General features: G+C 37.6%; 1 protein-coding gene across 12 annotated transcripts in view; it reads right to left on the reverse strand.

Annotated features, from left to right (window-relative positions):
* Positions 1–16,756, reverse strand: part of U2SURP (U2 snRNP associated SURP domain containing) — a 75,976-nt gene that overhangs the window by 4,538 nt on the left and 54,682 nt on the right. For 6 of the 12 annotated variants that reach the window (XM_073359758.2, XM_073359763.2, XM_073359762.2 and 3 more), the window contains 7 exons: positions 15,527–15,683; positions 14,941–15,036; positions 14,154–14,220; positions 11,133–11,295; positions 6,717–6,827; positions 1,294–1,430; positions 287–463 (listed from right to left, as the gene is read on the reverse strand). In XM_073359758.2, coding sequence (XP_073215859.1) covers positions 287–463; positions 1,294–1,430; positions 6,717–6,827; positions 11,133–11,295; positions 14,154–14,220; positions 14,941–15,036; positions 15,527–15,683 — 908 coding nt within the window. Of the gene's footprint in view, positions 1–286; positions 464–1,293; positions 1,431–6,716; positions 6,828–11,132; positions 11,296–14,153; positions 14,221–14,940; positions 15,037–15,526; positions 15,684–16,756 lie in introns of those variants that run through there. The other 6 variants (XM_073359767.2, XM_073359759.2, XM_073359761.2 and 3 more) reach the window with 3 other exon arrangements.

The following is a 16,756-nucleotide window of genomic DNA, read 5'->3' on the forward strand; positions in this document are numbered from 1 at the left end:
ACACTGCTAAAATGTCTTCCATAAACCACCAAAAACTTGAGTCTACTCCAGGTCTCTCACCAGTGAGAATCTTCGCTTAAGCTGCATTTCCCAAACATGACATGAAAGATAATGAATAATCATTAATACTGTGGTGGGGTGTGCAACTCTGTTGTCAATCCCAGAACTGGGGCATTATTATTGTAGTTTGGCATTAGGCAAAGGAAGGACCTTGAATCATGTGGTTTATTGGTACTGCTGCCTTGTATAATTTAGGGTAGATTTCCAGAAGAGATGCCTAGCTTACCGTTTGGCTTTTTTACTGACATCTCTAGGAGAATCTTTGTGAGATGACCTGGAACGTGAGCTCTCTTTGTGGGATCTTTCAGATCGCTCTGAGCGCTCCGATTTTGGTGATGGGGATTTTGCTCGTCTACTGCCACTGCTGCGAGATGGACTGGGTGATGTACTGTGCCGTCTTTTCCTTTATAAAAGAACCGAAAAAATAATAATTCACACACACCACCCCTACAAAGGGATCACCTCCTTTTATATAGATTCTTTGTCAATTTAATACGCAGTTTCATTCAGTCATTCCTTAAAAATAGCATAGTGCTAACTTTTTTTAAAATCACAGCTTCCAAATAGTTCAGTACTTGGTCAGACTTTTTATCCGGTTCACAAACTACAACCTATGACTGATCCGTTTATGGATTAGTGACAAAGCTGCAATTAAATACAATATTGCTACAAGTTCTTGAAAAAGCAACACAAGTTACAAATAATGTAGCTATGCTTACTGAGGCAGCGCCAAGACTCCAGCTAAACACATACATTAGTAGAGGGCCAGCACACAGACTAAAAGCGACTGTACAATTTAAACTGTTTATACTTTTGTAGTGAGGTGAAGAATATTTAGACGTGAGCAATTTACTTTTTCCGAAGTAATTTAGTTTTAGGTCCAGCTTTCAGACCAAAAAGTTATTTCACAGTTAATTTATTCCCAAAATAACAGCTAAACACAGTTAATTGTTTTCATAGAAGTCCTATTTTTACCCACTTTTCCAGGTGCATTGACTGAAACAAAAGGTTCAGAAAGTTACTTGAGGAGTGGTTTGGGCAGATTAGAATACAAGATCTGTTAAACTCAGAATCCTGTGTTTTACTGTCCTACAATTAGATTAAATTTTAAGTAGCTGAATTCCTTTATTACGGCAAGAACCACAAATACAACTTAATTTAAAGTCTAATATTGTCTTCAAAGCTATTAAACAAATGGTTTCCATGTGCTCTGGGACGGAATAAAAGCTGCACCTCTCTTTTCTTGTTGGTGTACATTCTTCTTTTTCCTTCTTGTCTTTGGATCTGGATTCAGATTTTTCCTTGTCTTTCTTGTCTCTCTCTCGTTCTCTTTCCAGCTCCTTTTCTTTTTCCTGAGTTATTAAAAACAACTGAGAATTTAAGATTAGGTAAGATTTGTTCTATGATACGGAGAAAGGGTATCCAGTGTATCCACTACTGGGTTACAAGTTTGGAGGGACATGATCAACATCTGAATCTGGAGAAAATAATGGTTATACCAACCCACAAATCTTACATTTACTTTTCCTGATAGGTTTCAGAAAATTTAATCATCATCTTAACACCTACATTTTCTAAATTTCCATTTTCAGGAATAAGAGGTACCTCTATCTACTTAAATATATACATTCTGGTCCCTGTCTTGAGAATGAAACTATAGACTACCTTATGACAGTTTATCCAATGTTATAGAAAAATGAAATCAAAGTACTGTACCAGTCCCCACTCCTCCCTGTAACAGTGTATGTTGTCACATGCATCAACAATAAAATTAGAAAGGAGACCATACAGGTTGATGGCTGAACATGTTTAGTTTAATTTTGCCAGCTGGATCTCCCCTCCCCTCCCCGCCTTCCCCCCCGGATTACAGGAGACAGGACTATACAGTTAGTGAGTTTGAGCATAGGTACTGAAACAAGATAAAATATGGGCTTCAACATAATGTCTACATTTTTATTATTTCAAAGCTCCCTCTGTAGTTGGGAAAATTCTGCTATACACTATAGCATGAAAGGAGGATAAAGCACTCCAGATGCTGAGATAACAGATGCATGGCAGCACCATAATTATAGATGCTAATAAAGCAGCCCAGGAATTCAAATGGACTGACTTTTGAGATTATTTGGATTATAATTCAAATGCTTAGATCTCTCAGAAAGATTATGTTCTACATTACAGTAAATCCCAGGACAACTATATTATTTCTAATGTCACATCTTTTAAATTTGAAATAGTTACAGTTAAAGCATTAACTTTGGATTGCTAGTCCACTAAACCTGCTGTAGTACAATGACACACTACCATGCTACTGAAGTCAATGGATTGTTAATGGGCTACTTGGCACATTTGGTAGTACAGCAGACTAGTTTCAACTAGACAGACCTTGAACATTTAGCAACAATGAAGCTATTAAATAGCTAAACATTGCTATTTTCTCAAACTGACTGCCATACTATGAGGCAACTTTACCCTTGAAATGCTCATTTACTGTAAATTAAATAGGCAGAAAAGGGCAACCATCTCAAAGCTTAATGCACTAACTGCAAATCAGCCATTTATGCACCACGCTTTGGCAGAACTGCTAGGTTTATTTCGTAGCAAACCCAAAGAAAAGAATTATTCACCAAATAGAGAAAAACTGCACTCTCTTGATGCCAGTATTGTAAATAATGTCCGTTATAACTGCCATATTTAACATTTATAATTTATATTTTTTTACATTTTATTTACATATTTATAATTTAATGAAAATTAAAAAAAGAACAAAGCCAGCTAATGACATAGAAATCTATGCTTACAAACTGCTAGAATGAACACCAATCAAGATCAAGCCATTGCAGAACACACAGCATCTGACATGGTTATCTTGATTGTGATTTTATTTTTTTAAGTGACTCCAGTTTACTACATACATCACCTTTGCTACTCAAGATAACCACCACTTCTCTCTCCAATTATAGCTAAGACAGAGTAAAAAAGACTCTTTAAATGTCAACTACATTTAAAACAGAAGTTTGTGTTTGAAACCAGTAAGCACTAACAGCTGCTGTCATTCTCCAGATGTGTACATTTCTTCCATAGATCACCATTCTGGACTTTGACAGGTCTCTTTCCTAAAGGTGACCTGCAAATCTATTTTTAAGTGACAGGTTTCAGAGTAACAGCCGTGTTAGTCTGTATTCGCAAAAAGGAGTACTTGTGGCACCTTAGAGACTAACAAATTTATTTGAGCATAAGCTTTCGTGAGCTACAGCTCACTTCATCCGATGAGCTCTACGGCTGAAGGGTTTAGCAGCTCTTCCTTGCACATACTCTGACATACTAAGGGCCGAGAGGACTTGCTCGTTTATTTTGGGCCACTTTCCTCTAGCGCTGAGGGGAAAGCCAAAGTACTTGACCTTAGTGGCTCCCGTTAGTTTTCTGACTTCATTTGTCAGAGATGCATAGTGTCGGACTTTCTCAGCCGCCGCATCAGAGAAAGTTTGGTCTTTGTATTCAAAGCAAACAGTGACATCAACAACCAGGGCTGTTCCATCTTTGACAAAAACAAGGTCTGGTTTTCATAGTTCTTTATTGGCAGTGTGCAGATGTGGTTTTTGATAAATTGTCCACTTAAGTTTACGGGCTTCTTGTGTGAGTATTCCACATAACTTGTTGTGCCTGTGGATACGTGCATCTTGAACTTCCGGACATTGTCACAGAACATGAGAAAGCGATTCATATGAGGCATTAAAATGCCTGCACTGTACATTGCGATTGTTTTTGCCATGCCCTAGGTATTCCCTGGTGGGATACACGTTTGCTCTCAGTTTTAAGGCAGTAAGGAATTGACGCTCGGAGAACCCACGATGATGTTTCAGCCAGTCATTGCTGATCAGGTCATTTCCAAAACGAGTGACTCCACTGCCTTGGCATGGTAGATTTTCCCAGTGGGAGAATTCAGTAGCTCTCCAGTTGCAAGGGATTGGATAGACAACCTTGGGAGCCGGCTTCTCCCATTCGTTCGGTAACTCAAGGACGTGGCAGTCTGTGATCAATGATCACTGGATCTGTTATTGCAGGCATTGCCTCCTGGTGTCCTCCCGCGACCAACCACAATTTTTGGTATTCGTCCTCTATGCCATTAGCCAATGCGATGTACTGAATTGTCCAGTCTTTAGAGTGTGCAACTCTGTGTAACCGCCTCGCCTGTATAGAAGGGATAAGGCTGGAGAGCTTTGTTACTCCCAGCCCTCCATCCCTGGATCTGGCATATATAAAACTGTTACAGATGTCGGACGGTAAGTCACTCAGTCACTCTGACTGAATGCATCCGATGAAGTGAGCTGTAGCTCAAAAAACCTTATGCTCAAATAAATTGGTCTCTAAGGTGCCACAAGTACTCCTTTTCTTTTTAAGTGAGTTACCCTTACATTTGTGTGCTGAATGCCCCAAAGGAAAAGAGTCAGAGAAGTACTCAACACAAATTACTACATTTATATTTAGCTTCCAATAAATTGTATGGGTAGTTCCAAGCTTTGCTGTGACATGCCAAAAGCAATAATTCTGTAAGACTATGAGATGCTGGCAGACTAGGTGCCAGTTCACGCCAAGGCCGCACTGAACATTGACAAATGCATAGCTGAAAACCAGTCTGGTTCACCTGTGTGTTAGTACTTTTAAAAAAAGGTATTAGATTTACAATAATGTGTTTAGTCTTTATGGAATGCTTGTAGCATGCCACATGTGTTAATCTTCCTTATAATATCTGTGCCCTATGTTTTATGCATTGTAAACCTCTGTAATTGTGTAAGTCAACAAACAGGAAAGGGGTATTAATTAATGTAGAAATGCTAGTTTCTTACAGAAGGTGTTAGGTCCTGACCACCAAGAAGGCCCACTGAAACCAAATGAGCCATGGTGCTTCCCCCACCACACACACACACACACACACACCCTGCCCCAAAGAAGAGGAGACATGCAGGTGGACTCATCCCATCAGCTTGAACTCTGAGGGAAGAGAATAAAAACCCCTGGAAAAAGGAACAGTAACTCTATGCTGCTTGAAATCTGGGGTGAGAAGATTTGCAAGCATAAGCAAGAGTTCCCCGGGGCTTGGTCTGGGTTAGCCCTAAAGGACATACAGAGTATGTCTACACAGCAACTATACACCCGAGCTAGCCCATGCCAGCTGGCTCTGGCTTGCAGGGCTTGGGCTGCAGGGCTATTTCATTGCTGTGCAGATTTCTGGGCTAGGGCTAAAGCCCAAGCTCTGGGACCTCCCACCTCACAGGGTCTTAGAGCCCAGGCTCCAGCCTGAGCCCAGAAGTATGCAATCAAACAGCACCGCAGCCCGAACCTACTGGCACACGCCAGCCGTAGGTGTCTACTTGCTGTGTAGACATGCCAACAGAGCTTGCACACTACAGCAGCTTCTATTACTTTTTGGAGCCTAAGACGTGTGTGTGTGTTTACCTGCATTAAATTTGTAAATAACTCTCATTACTTTTCTTAGTTTATAAACTGACTAAAGATTTATGAATAGGATTGGCTACAAGTATTGTCTCTGGTGAAAGATCTAGGGTGCAGCTGACCTGGGGTAAGTGACTGGTCCTTTGGAACTGGGAGTAAACCGAATATTATTGTGATTTTTGGTGTAAGCTTGCCCAAGTGGCAAGACAGGCTGAGTACCCAAGGGGACCATCTGCGACTCCATGTTAAGGCTGTTATAGCACTTCAATCAAGTGTCACGTATGAACTCCTGATGAACTCTAAGTATAGGGCTTGCACCCTATTTGGGGTCTGTGCACTGCTTCCTCACAGTCTGCCCTGAAGTTGGTATTTACGCTTGTGAGCCACCCCAGATAGCCTGACAACCACCATTACTAGAACTCAAACTACGAAGTCAGACCAGAGAAACTCAGGTTAAAAGTGTTTTTCATTTACTTGCCATGGTTTTGAGAAGTTCAATTTTTATATTGTTTTGGATATATTTTAAAAATTCTGTAAGATACCACTTTCTTCTGAGCTGGCTCTGGAGGCCACAGAAGATTAATGGTAGTGGTAATGTTGCAGAATTATTCATTCTGGGGTTTAAGCACCAAGCTGGAGCTAGCTAGAACAAACTGAAGTGTAGGGAAACTAGAAGAGTTCTGAGTAATGTGTGTCCTGAATGCCATTCTCTCTCTCGCTATTTGAAAGCATTTCACAAAATGAAGTTTTTATCAATTTACCAACGGAACAGTCAAAAATCTTTAAGTGTAAACTGAAGATTTGTTTCCACTCAAGCCAGTCTACCTTGTTTTATATACTCAATAAGGTCCATAAGTGACTCTCAAACTTCTTGACTCATTCGCTACAAGCTATTTTCGGCAGCACTTTTTCTATGCATTGTTTTTTCCCCAAAATAAATTTACTGTTAGAGCTTTAACTGTTGCGTGTTTTCTTCTCAACACATTCTGATGGCAAGGAACCAAATCATGATGAACTGAGAAATATGAGATATATATTTTGGAAAGTAAAAAGGTATCCATTCTGGAGAAAGCACTTGGATTGAAACACTTAATTTAACAATACAGTAGAATGTCAACTAAATGCATTTGTGAATACATTGCCTTAGTGCAACACTACATCTGAAATCTAGAATCAGTATTGAATATATAAAGAACATTTCTTACCCTCTGAAGAAGTTTGTCTCTATAGTGTTCAACCTGTTCCTGAAAACTCTGGCCTGGTTTCTTGGGTCTTTTTCCAGACTCCAATTCATCTTGAAATTTCATCACCTTAAGCTGCAAAATTAATAACCACCATTTCAAATACATTTTTATTGGACTTAGTTATCCAACAGACAATTAGACAGACAATTTGGCTTAAAATGAAACTTGGTTGAAACGAATTATTTGGGTATTTTGTTCTCACAATATTAAATGTACAAGTGTCACATATGAAAGGACATCAACATCAAAGTGGTGAAATTGTGTATTTGACCTTAGTCTCATGCAACCGTTTACATACTTAAGAACTAAATGAAGACTGAGATTTGTTTACAGTTATTCTACTCAGTTAGTGTCCATCATTTGATTCTGCTACAACCTAAAATCTCTCTCGGAACACTGCCTACATATTTCTTGCAAATGAAAGTTTACTCTGGGTGTCTTACCATACCATTTCAATCTCTCATTTGCAGGTTTTCTTAGAAATTGTCTTTTTTCATTTAACCCCGAATTCTACCTGACCAAAATGAAGTGTTTGTGATACACAAGCCAAAATTATCCTTTTCTTCTGGGATTTTTTGGTAAACTAACTCACTTTCAAGAGGGATTATTTTAATGATGTAAATATTCTTTCATTCACTGCCCATTACAGTAGTGACATTCAGCTCAGTAGCACTGCTATAAGTAATGTTGTCCTTACTGTGATGGTACCTCCACCACGAGTCACAGTAGTAGCCAGGGAGTCTTTGTGATTTTTCCTGTGAGGAACTTCATTTTTGTCTCTGCACATTAAACTTTCCATCAAACTGATTCAAACCATAAAACTTTACTCCAACTTCTCACCTTTTTCTAAAGCCTTAATTTAACACTATTCAGTTTCTGCATATAAGCAGCACTGAATCATTAAGCCCTCTTCCAACTGACTATGCTCTATGCTTCCTGCTTTTATTCACCTGCTTCATTACTGATTTGTGCACTATTTACATTATGTCTTCCAGTATCTATAAACATTTGTTGCTGTCTCTACAGTCCACTTAGATATTAAAAGTCACCCACTTATTTTTCCTCAAAAAGCCACCTTTTTCAAAAAACATATTTATTAAAGCAAAGAAATGTTAACATGAGTTAAGTATCAGGGGGTAGCCATGTTAGTCTGTATCCACAAAAACAACGAGTCTGGTGGCACCTTAAAGACTAGCAGATTTATTTGGGCATAAGCTTTCGTGGGTTACAAGATGCCTCTGAAGAAGTGGTGTTTTACCCATGAAAGCTTATGCCCAAATTAATCTATCAGTCTTTAAGGTGCCAGCATGAGTTAAGAGTCAGAAAATGGAAAGGTTTCAGAGTAACAGCCGTGTTAGTCTGCAGCAGCCGTGTTATGCATCCAATGAAGTGAGCTGTAGCTCACGAAAGCTTATGCTCAAATAAATTGGTTAGTCTCTAAGGTGCCACAAGTCCTCCTTTTCTTTTTGAGAAAATGGAAAGTTAAGTGTTCTTAGAGCAAAATAACTCAGCCATATTGCATATGGAGAAAATACCTTGTAAACACTTCTCTGCAGATATTCTGGCAGGATTCTTACTCCTGTTTTATGTTCCCTAGCATCAGACAGGCAGAATGCCAAATTTAAGGTTTTGGGTTACCGGCTGTACTGGTCTCGGGACAAAAGCCACTATGTATTCTAAGGGCTACCCATGGAATGCTACTGAGTGGAAATCAAAGGCTCCCCAAAGAAAATAAGCCAATCACAAAAATAAAAAAAGATTGAAAAAACAGTACCTTAAAGAAAGGTAGAGCAATAAATCCTTTTTTTTTTTTCTTTTTAAAGGTACCTCAATACACTCTGAGAAAAGGTAGGTGGAGGAAAGAGTCCTATCAGACAGACATCCTCACAAAAGCAGGCTTATAAGGTATACATTTCCCGCTTCTCGAAGGATTTTTCTCCTTTTCTCCCCCAGAACAAAAATCCAATCATGATTGCAAGTACAGCAGAACCTCAGAGTTACAAACACCTCAGGAGTGGAAGTTGTTCACAACTCTGAAGTGTTTGTAATGCTCAACAGACCCTTATGGTTATTCTTTCAAAAGTTTACAAATGAACATTGATTGAATACAGCTTTGAAACTTTACTATGCAGAAGAAAAATGCTGCTTTGCCTTTTTTTTTTTTTTTTGTAGTTTATGTTTTACACGGTACTATATTTGTTTTTTGTCTCTGCAAACAACTCTAGTGTTCAAAACTCTGAGATTCTACTGTAGCTTGAGGAACATCCCAAAACTGTAACCAGCATCAAGAACTAGGCCAGCACCAGCAACATAAAGTATTTTGTTTAAAATAGGGAAGATATAAGATGCCTCTTAAAGCACCAGACTTAACAATTCAACAGCCTGTGGATTCATTCAGAGAGAAAAACTTAAATATGGCCAACTAAACAAGGGACGTCTTGAAAGAAACAATGGTCCATAGTAGTGGCCAAAAGGCAGAGTCCAGAAAAGTGACTGCACAACTGCTTAGAAACATCATCGTTTTGAGGGGATTTTTACTGAAGACTATTTTCAAGTCAGGCTACAAAGTTCATTTCTGAGAGTGAGAGGGGGGAAAAGTATGGTAATATGCCTTAATATACTTCTGATCAGGAGCAAATTTCAACTGTTTTCTGTCAGTGGTGACCTGAAGCAGAAAGTTCAAAATCTAAGTTTTACTACACAATTCTTGAGATGCTTTGAAAACTAAAAATGAAGATTTTTTGAGGACCTCAGAAGTCTGAAATTCAAATGGCAATATACCTAACACCAAGAACAAACAGTAAGAGATCATTTAAAAAAAAATTTCAAATGCATGCGCTAGCTGAAATTGCACCATTGCTAAAATATGATGTTAACATTAGTAGTACGTGAAATAGTAAACCAACGTGCAGTTTGCTTCAACATTCACAAGGGTGTTTGGTACATTACAAATACCCATACTGAACAGAGTTTAACAACAAACCAGTAATACAACAAATATTACTGCAAATTGGAAGCTAGCTTACAAATGAACTTTCATTATACTAGCATAATGTGTGTGTGGGTGAGGGGTTGTTGTTGGGTTTTTTTGCAAGATTATTGCCACCAAGAGCAGAATCAGAAATAAATTCTATTTAAATTTTTTAATTATTCAGATTTCATCTATCAGAACTGCTTCTTACCAGGTAAATTTTCAAACTCTTGGAGGGCACAATGCTCAATTATGGCCTGTTAATTTTAATAATCTGAGCTGTTAAACAGTGTATATCAAAGCACATTCGGAAAAAACTAAGAATTGGCATGCTCAAAATATTATTTCTTCATGTCTTTTAAAGGTATCGTGGGAGTATATTTATATACTGGTTGTATATAACAATAGTGCTTTGGTAGTGATTGTTGGGTAAGCGGTTGCAATGCCACATACAATACATTAACCAAAACATAAATAATGTTTTGTCTCCACAAGATGCTGAATCTACAATACATGGCTTAACAGCCTTGTAGTGTCATTTTTATTTATTGTCTGGGTGCACTAGAGATCTCAGTTTTTCAAGTATCACAGCCCAATTCACAGAGCTTTAAACTGAATAAAAGCTGGAGAGAATGGTGCAGTTTTAAGTCTTGCATTTTTGTATTGCACCTGCAACAAAAAGCCCCCCATTGCTGATTGAGCCCATGCTGAGTAAGGATCTTTAGTTCCACTCCCACTTAGCTCTTCAGCCAATCAGCCACTTACAGGTGTGTGCGAGGATAGGGGCTGGAGAGAATCTGTGTTCCCCAAGTTCAGCAGATATTCTTGCAACTCCGCTTGGAGGAGGAACAGAGAAGGAGCAAATACTATATGCTGAACTAAGATCATCAGTTCAATTCCCCACCTGCCTAGGTGGTCTCTGCTTCCCTTGCTTTGTGGCCCTGGTACTTGGAGCAGTAACTTCTAGCACTTGTTCTATCTGCAGTAATAGACAGAAAGAAAAACTGGAAAGAGAAGAAACTTTGAAGCAGGAAAATTAGAGACAGCGCCACAAAGGGACCTGACAGTCCCTGAATAGCCCAAGAGTCACGCCTACTTGCCAGAAGAGGGGAAAGGAGGATCAAGGAGCAAACTGAGGCAGATGGTGGAGTGGAAGGAAAGCAAAACAACAGAACTGAAGAATAGGGCTGTACTTCACATGTGACCCTTCATGCCCACATTTTTCATTCTTTAATGCATTTTTGTGGGTGGATATTCCTAAGTACATATAACTCTTCTATAAAATAGAATGAACTTAGGAGAATCCATACTGCAGGACTAGAGTTATTTAATTCAAAATATAAAACAATTATATTTCTGGTATAAATCAATTTATTTTATTTTTATTTTTTTTTAAACACACTGACCTCAATCTCTCTGAGTTTGGCACGCTTTTCTTCACTCATTTCAGAGTACTTGACTGATGACTTGGATTCAGGCATTTCTTCTTTGATGGGATTGGAATACATATGCTGCTCTTCTGATTTAGAACTCTGAGTATCCTCCTCATCTTCGCTTTCTTCTTCTTGACTTTAAAGGGCAAGAGTACAGAATCCATTAGTATACAGATATCTGCTTGATGCAATAATTTGCTTGAACATTACAAATCTTACTTATTGAAAGGTCTGTACTTCTGCAGATTTCTAGGTAAGTTAATCTTACTAACCGATACACCTAAACTTGCAATTTAATGGTGTACTGTGTGACAGACCAGGTGCATGAGGTAGCTACCCTAATACTTTCTCTCTCTCTTTTTTTTTAATATATAAAACATACATTTAAGCTTCAGTTATTTACACTGTACACTAAATGCATCCCAACAAAGCGCTTCAAAAACTATATGAACTCAGTCACTTAGTTCATAATTATTCTCATAATTATGAAGCTAAAAATGGTGACCCAACAATATTTACAGGATTGATCTAAGTGATGCAATTTTTGCTTCTTCAAATGTAGTTAGTTCCAAAACAAAATAAAAGTATTCTGTTTTTACATTTCTTCTCTCAGCCCTGGGAACAGACATCAGAAGTATCTAACTGTATAATGGTATTCCCAAACTTGCCACTAGAGTGCTGCAGCTCAACACATAATGCAGTCTAAGATGCTGTAATTATTATTATTGATGCTCTCAAACTACTTAAAGAACAAAAGACCAGAGACTTCTCAAAAACTATAACACTGCACGAGGTCTCGTAGTATCAAGAAAATCATATATCTGGGAAAGCTACCACCTGCTCTTCTGATTCAAAGTAGAAAGTGAACCTTTAGATGGTCTAGAACCTTTAGACTCTATGCAAGTCTCACATGTCAAACTTCAGGTAGTATTGGACATATACTATTTGACACTAATGGGTTACTGAATACAACTCCTTTTGAAAGAGTTCAACTGACATTATTACAGAGCATAACTGATCAAATCAGAATGTAGCAATGACTAACAAAGGTATGCAGTGCTAAAAATCTTGCTCATATCTACATTTTCATATTCTCCCTCTTTTCAAATTTTAATTTGGATTTTAACTAGGGCTGTCAATTAATTGCAGTTAGTTCACACGATTAACTCAAAAAAATCAATCACAATTAATTGCGGTTTTAATTGCACTGTTAAATAATAGAATACCAATTGAAATTTATTAAATATTTTGGATGTTTTTCTACATTTTCAAATACATTGTATTGTTTGTTGTAATTGAAATCAAAGTGTATATTATTTTTTATTACAAATATTTGCACTGTAAAAATGATAAACAAAATAAATAGCATTTTTCAATTCACCTCATACAAATACTGTAGTGCACTCTCTCCGTCGTGAAAGTGCAATTTACAAATGTAGATTTTTTTTTGTTACATAACTGCACTCAAAAACAAAACAATGTAAAAAGTTCAGGGCCTACAAGTCCACTCGGTCCTACTTCTTGTTCAGCCAATAGCTAAGACAAACAAGTTTGTTTACATTTACAGGAGATAATGCTGCCCTCTTCTTATTTACAATGTCACCAGAAAGTGAGAACAGGTATTTGCATGGCACATTTGTAGCCAGCAGTGACTGAACTCCTTGAATTGTATGTCCCCTGTTTTACCTGCATTCTGCCATATATTTCATGTTATAGCAGTCTTGGATGATGATCCAGCACATGTTCCTCATTTTAAGAACACTTTCACTGCAGATTTCACAAAATGCAAAAGGTACCAATGTAACATTTCTAAAGATAGCAACAGGTTTAAGAATCTGAAGTGCCTTCAAAAATCTGAGAGGGATGAAGTGTGGAGCATGCTTTCAGAAGTCTTAAAAGAGCAACAGTCCAATGCAAAAACTACAGAACCCGAACCACCAAAAAAGAAAATCAACCTTCTGCTGGTGGCATCTGACTCAGATAATGAAAATGAACACGTGTCGGTCTGCACTGCTTCTGAAGGGACATATAAATCTTTATCACATCTGGCACATAAATATTTTGCAACACTGGCTACAACTGTGCAATGAGAACACCTGTTCTCACTTTCAGGTGACACTGTAAACAAGAAGGGTCTAAAGAATACACGCCATAAGGCAGTGGTCCTCAAACTTTTTACCTCACGCCCGCCACTTACCCTGTCCAAGCTCCCCGCCCAAACCAGGGCCAGGAGCAGGGCCACGATTTGGGGGTGGGCGTGTGAATGCGGACAGGGGTAAGGGGACTGGCAGCCAGGATCCTGGGCGTGGGGCCAGGAGCAGAGCTGGGTCGCGCTCCCACCCCACTCCCGCACCCCCATGGAGGCTGACCTGGGCCCAGCCACGTCCCCCTTAAAGTTCTTCCATACACCCCCCAAGGGGGGATATGCCCCACAGAGTGGGGACCTCTGGCATAGGGTAAGCAGAATAGTTAAAATGATGTCTCTCACAGTTAAAAATGCATATGTACACTATAATTGTAATAAGTTATATGATGTTAAATATTGCTTTCAAAGCAATCTAGAAACAAAACTGTACTGTTTACATAAACAAAAATATTTTAAATATAGCCTTTATTCAATAAAGATGACATTTCCTTGCTACCAAAATCCAAGCTTGGAATGGACCTTTACACTAAAATCAATACGCTGTTAGTTTGCCAGTCACACGTTACTGTTATATGGAATGTTGTAACCTAATGAACTACTGTATATACAAATGCACTGGGGAATTCTTAAATCAGAGGGATAATAATTTTTCAAAATTATCTGAATTTCAAAAAATTCCCGAAAAGGGTTTAGAATTTGTAATCTTACACCAAGGTAGTTATTACATCAGCTTGGATGAAAATCCTGGCCCAACTGAAGTCAACAAGAGTTTTGCCATAGACTTCAATAAGGCAGCCCTTAACTTTAAGAAGCCTACATGGGTAAACTAGAAACATTTAGAGCCTTACTTTTGATTTTCTTCCTCTTCTGATTCTTCATGCTGGTCAAACAACTCCCATTTAGAAGTTGTAACAGCTGGAAGAAAAAATAAGAAAGTTTTAAAGATAAACAAAAGTTACTTCATCTGAAATTTGACAGTCATATGTAAAAATTAAAAAATGCAAAATGTACAACTCTGTAGCATCCAGTGTTTACTACAAATATCCCCTCTTCATTGAAACGAATTACATCTTTACTCAAAACTGCACTTCATCAGAATAGTTAAATATATTTCTGATTTATTATTTAATGACAACACACAGCAAACTTAGGGTAAAATTTTCAAAAGCACCTGAGTAACTTTCAGAAGCTTAAGTCCCATTTACAGAAATTATATAGGTAATTATAAGTCTAAGTCTCAAAACCAATCAATGGAACTTAGGAGCCCAACTACTTACATTACTTTTGAAAATGCAACTCTGGGTGTTCTTTAAAAATTTTATCCTTAGAATAAAGATTTGGGAATAGGTAATCTGTAGTATATCACTAAATGATTTCCAATATTTATTTGTTAGGCACTGGAAGATTTTTAAAGTTGACATGTTACTAAAGTATGAAAAACATGCAGAACAAAGCTCAATTTACTTCACAGAAAGTTATAGCTGAAGGAAGAGATTATCATTGAAGGTATTTAAACTGCATTAATAGTTTTAGATAGCTTGCTTACAAGTGTTCATGAAAAGCAGCCAAGTAAAACATTAAATTTCCAATTTACTTACAAAAGTGCCTCAATTTTAAACATTTTTTTAAACTAACCCTGAGCTTCCAATTCTGCTTCATCCACTGCTTCCCATTTTGAAGGGGCAACTTTGAATATGGGCTCATTCTTTTTAGACTCTTCAGAAGTATCCACTATTGAGGAAAAAAATATTAAGAAAATCATTGTCCAAAGTTCTCTCAGTAGATCTTAAACTCTGAATTTTATTAGGGCATTTGCAGTCTAATAAAATATTTAAGTGCCTTGTGCCATCTTACTTATTATTTGTATCACTATTAACACCCAAAAGGATCAGGATTGGGGCCCCACCACAGTAGGCATTGCACAAACATTTAGGGAGTCATGGTCCCTGCACCAAGAGATTACAATCTAAAAACAACAAATTATAAATTAATTTTGTTGAGATCATAAGATTAAAAATAGTCACTCATCAACTCAACATTCTATTTGTTACATACTCTGTCTTATTCCTTGTTGCTGCTCAATGTTTAGGTGTACTTCATTTTGAAATTCAAGTTTACAATGAGGAACAAGGCTATTAACTTCTTCAAGTCAAGCTCCTATATCAGCATTAAGTACATTGTATCAGGAAACCTAGAATTCCAAATTACAAGTTGAACTTACAAGGTACACCATCAAGATCATCATCAAGTGATTTAATGGGGATTCCATCAAGATCATCTATCGGAGCAGCATCAATAGGAATTCCATCTACATCTTCCAGTGGTGCACCATCAAGCTCTTCCTCAATGGGAGCTCCATCGAGATCATCTGGTACTTCCTGTAGGCAAATATATTTATGGTAAATACTTAAATTCCTTCAGCTAGGGGCTGTGCAATGAGTGATCTAAATTGTTTACTTTAATTTCTCTAATTCATTTCAGGTAACATTTACTTACTTTCTGGATTTTTTTTTTTTTTTTAAGTTATAGCTTCAAACACATCTTAAATAGAAAATAACGAAGTGTTCCTGGTAGCACATATATTAGCACATTACTCTAAACTGATATTTGCTCCTTACACTGCTGTGTAATTTCAACAGAAGTGACTAAATTATCTCATACAAAACTAGGAAGCTCGAATTTGTCCACACATTACTTAAGAGTTCTGCAATATCCATATCCAAAGGAAAGGACGATGAAACACATATATAAAGTACAGGTTTGGCTCATGAGGCAAATGCTTTAATTTACTGAAGGACACACAGCTGTGCACCTGACTTCAGATACGTGAAAGATTTCCTGAAAGACTTTAAACTGAGCAACTGGCAAATAGTCTCCCTCCTTGGTAGCAACACAAAGCAATATTCACATAATTAACCATTCCTAAATAATCTTTCTACTACAGTAAGCACAAGCAAGCACTTTCCTTCAGGCTTGTATGTTTTCTTGATTCTATTGTTAGCATTCACAATACAATAAGACCAATCCTACTTTCCATTTATATTTCAGTTACCAACTCCTGTATACTATATTTTGGCAGTGCTGCAATGCAAAGACTTGTTCCTACCCTGTATTTGTTTACTAGCCCCAAGTGATTTGATCTTCCTCATTTAGGACATATATATATTTAATTATAAAAAAACATCAGTAAGGACCCATCCCATGCTCTGGGTGTTCTAACAACTAGGAGTCTACAGTGCATCCCACTGTAATTATACATCCAGGCACCTCACACAGGTTTCACCATTTACATTGGTCAAACTGGACAGTCTCTATGTAAAAGAATAAATGGACACAAATCAGATGTCAAGAATTATATCATTCATAAACCAGTCGGAGAACACTTCAATCTCTCTGGTCACGCAATCACAGACATGAAGGTCGCTATCTTACAACAAAAAAACTTCAAATC

The sequence above is a fragment of the Lepidochelys kempii genome, chromosome 9 (assembly GCF_965140285.1).
Source record: "Lepidochelys kempii isolate rLepKem1 chromosome 9, rLepKem1.hap1, whole genome shotgun sequence".
Taxonomy (NCBI): Eukaryota; Metazoa; Chordata; order Testudines; family Cheloniidae; genus Lepidochelys; species Lepidochelys kempii.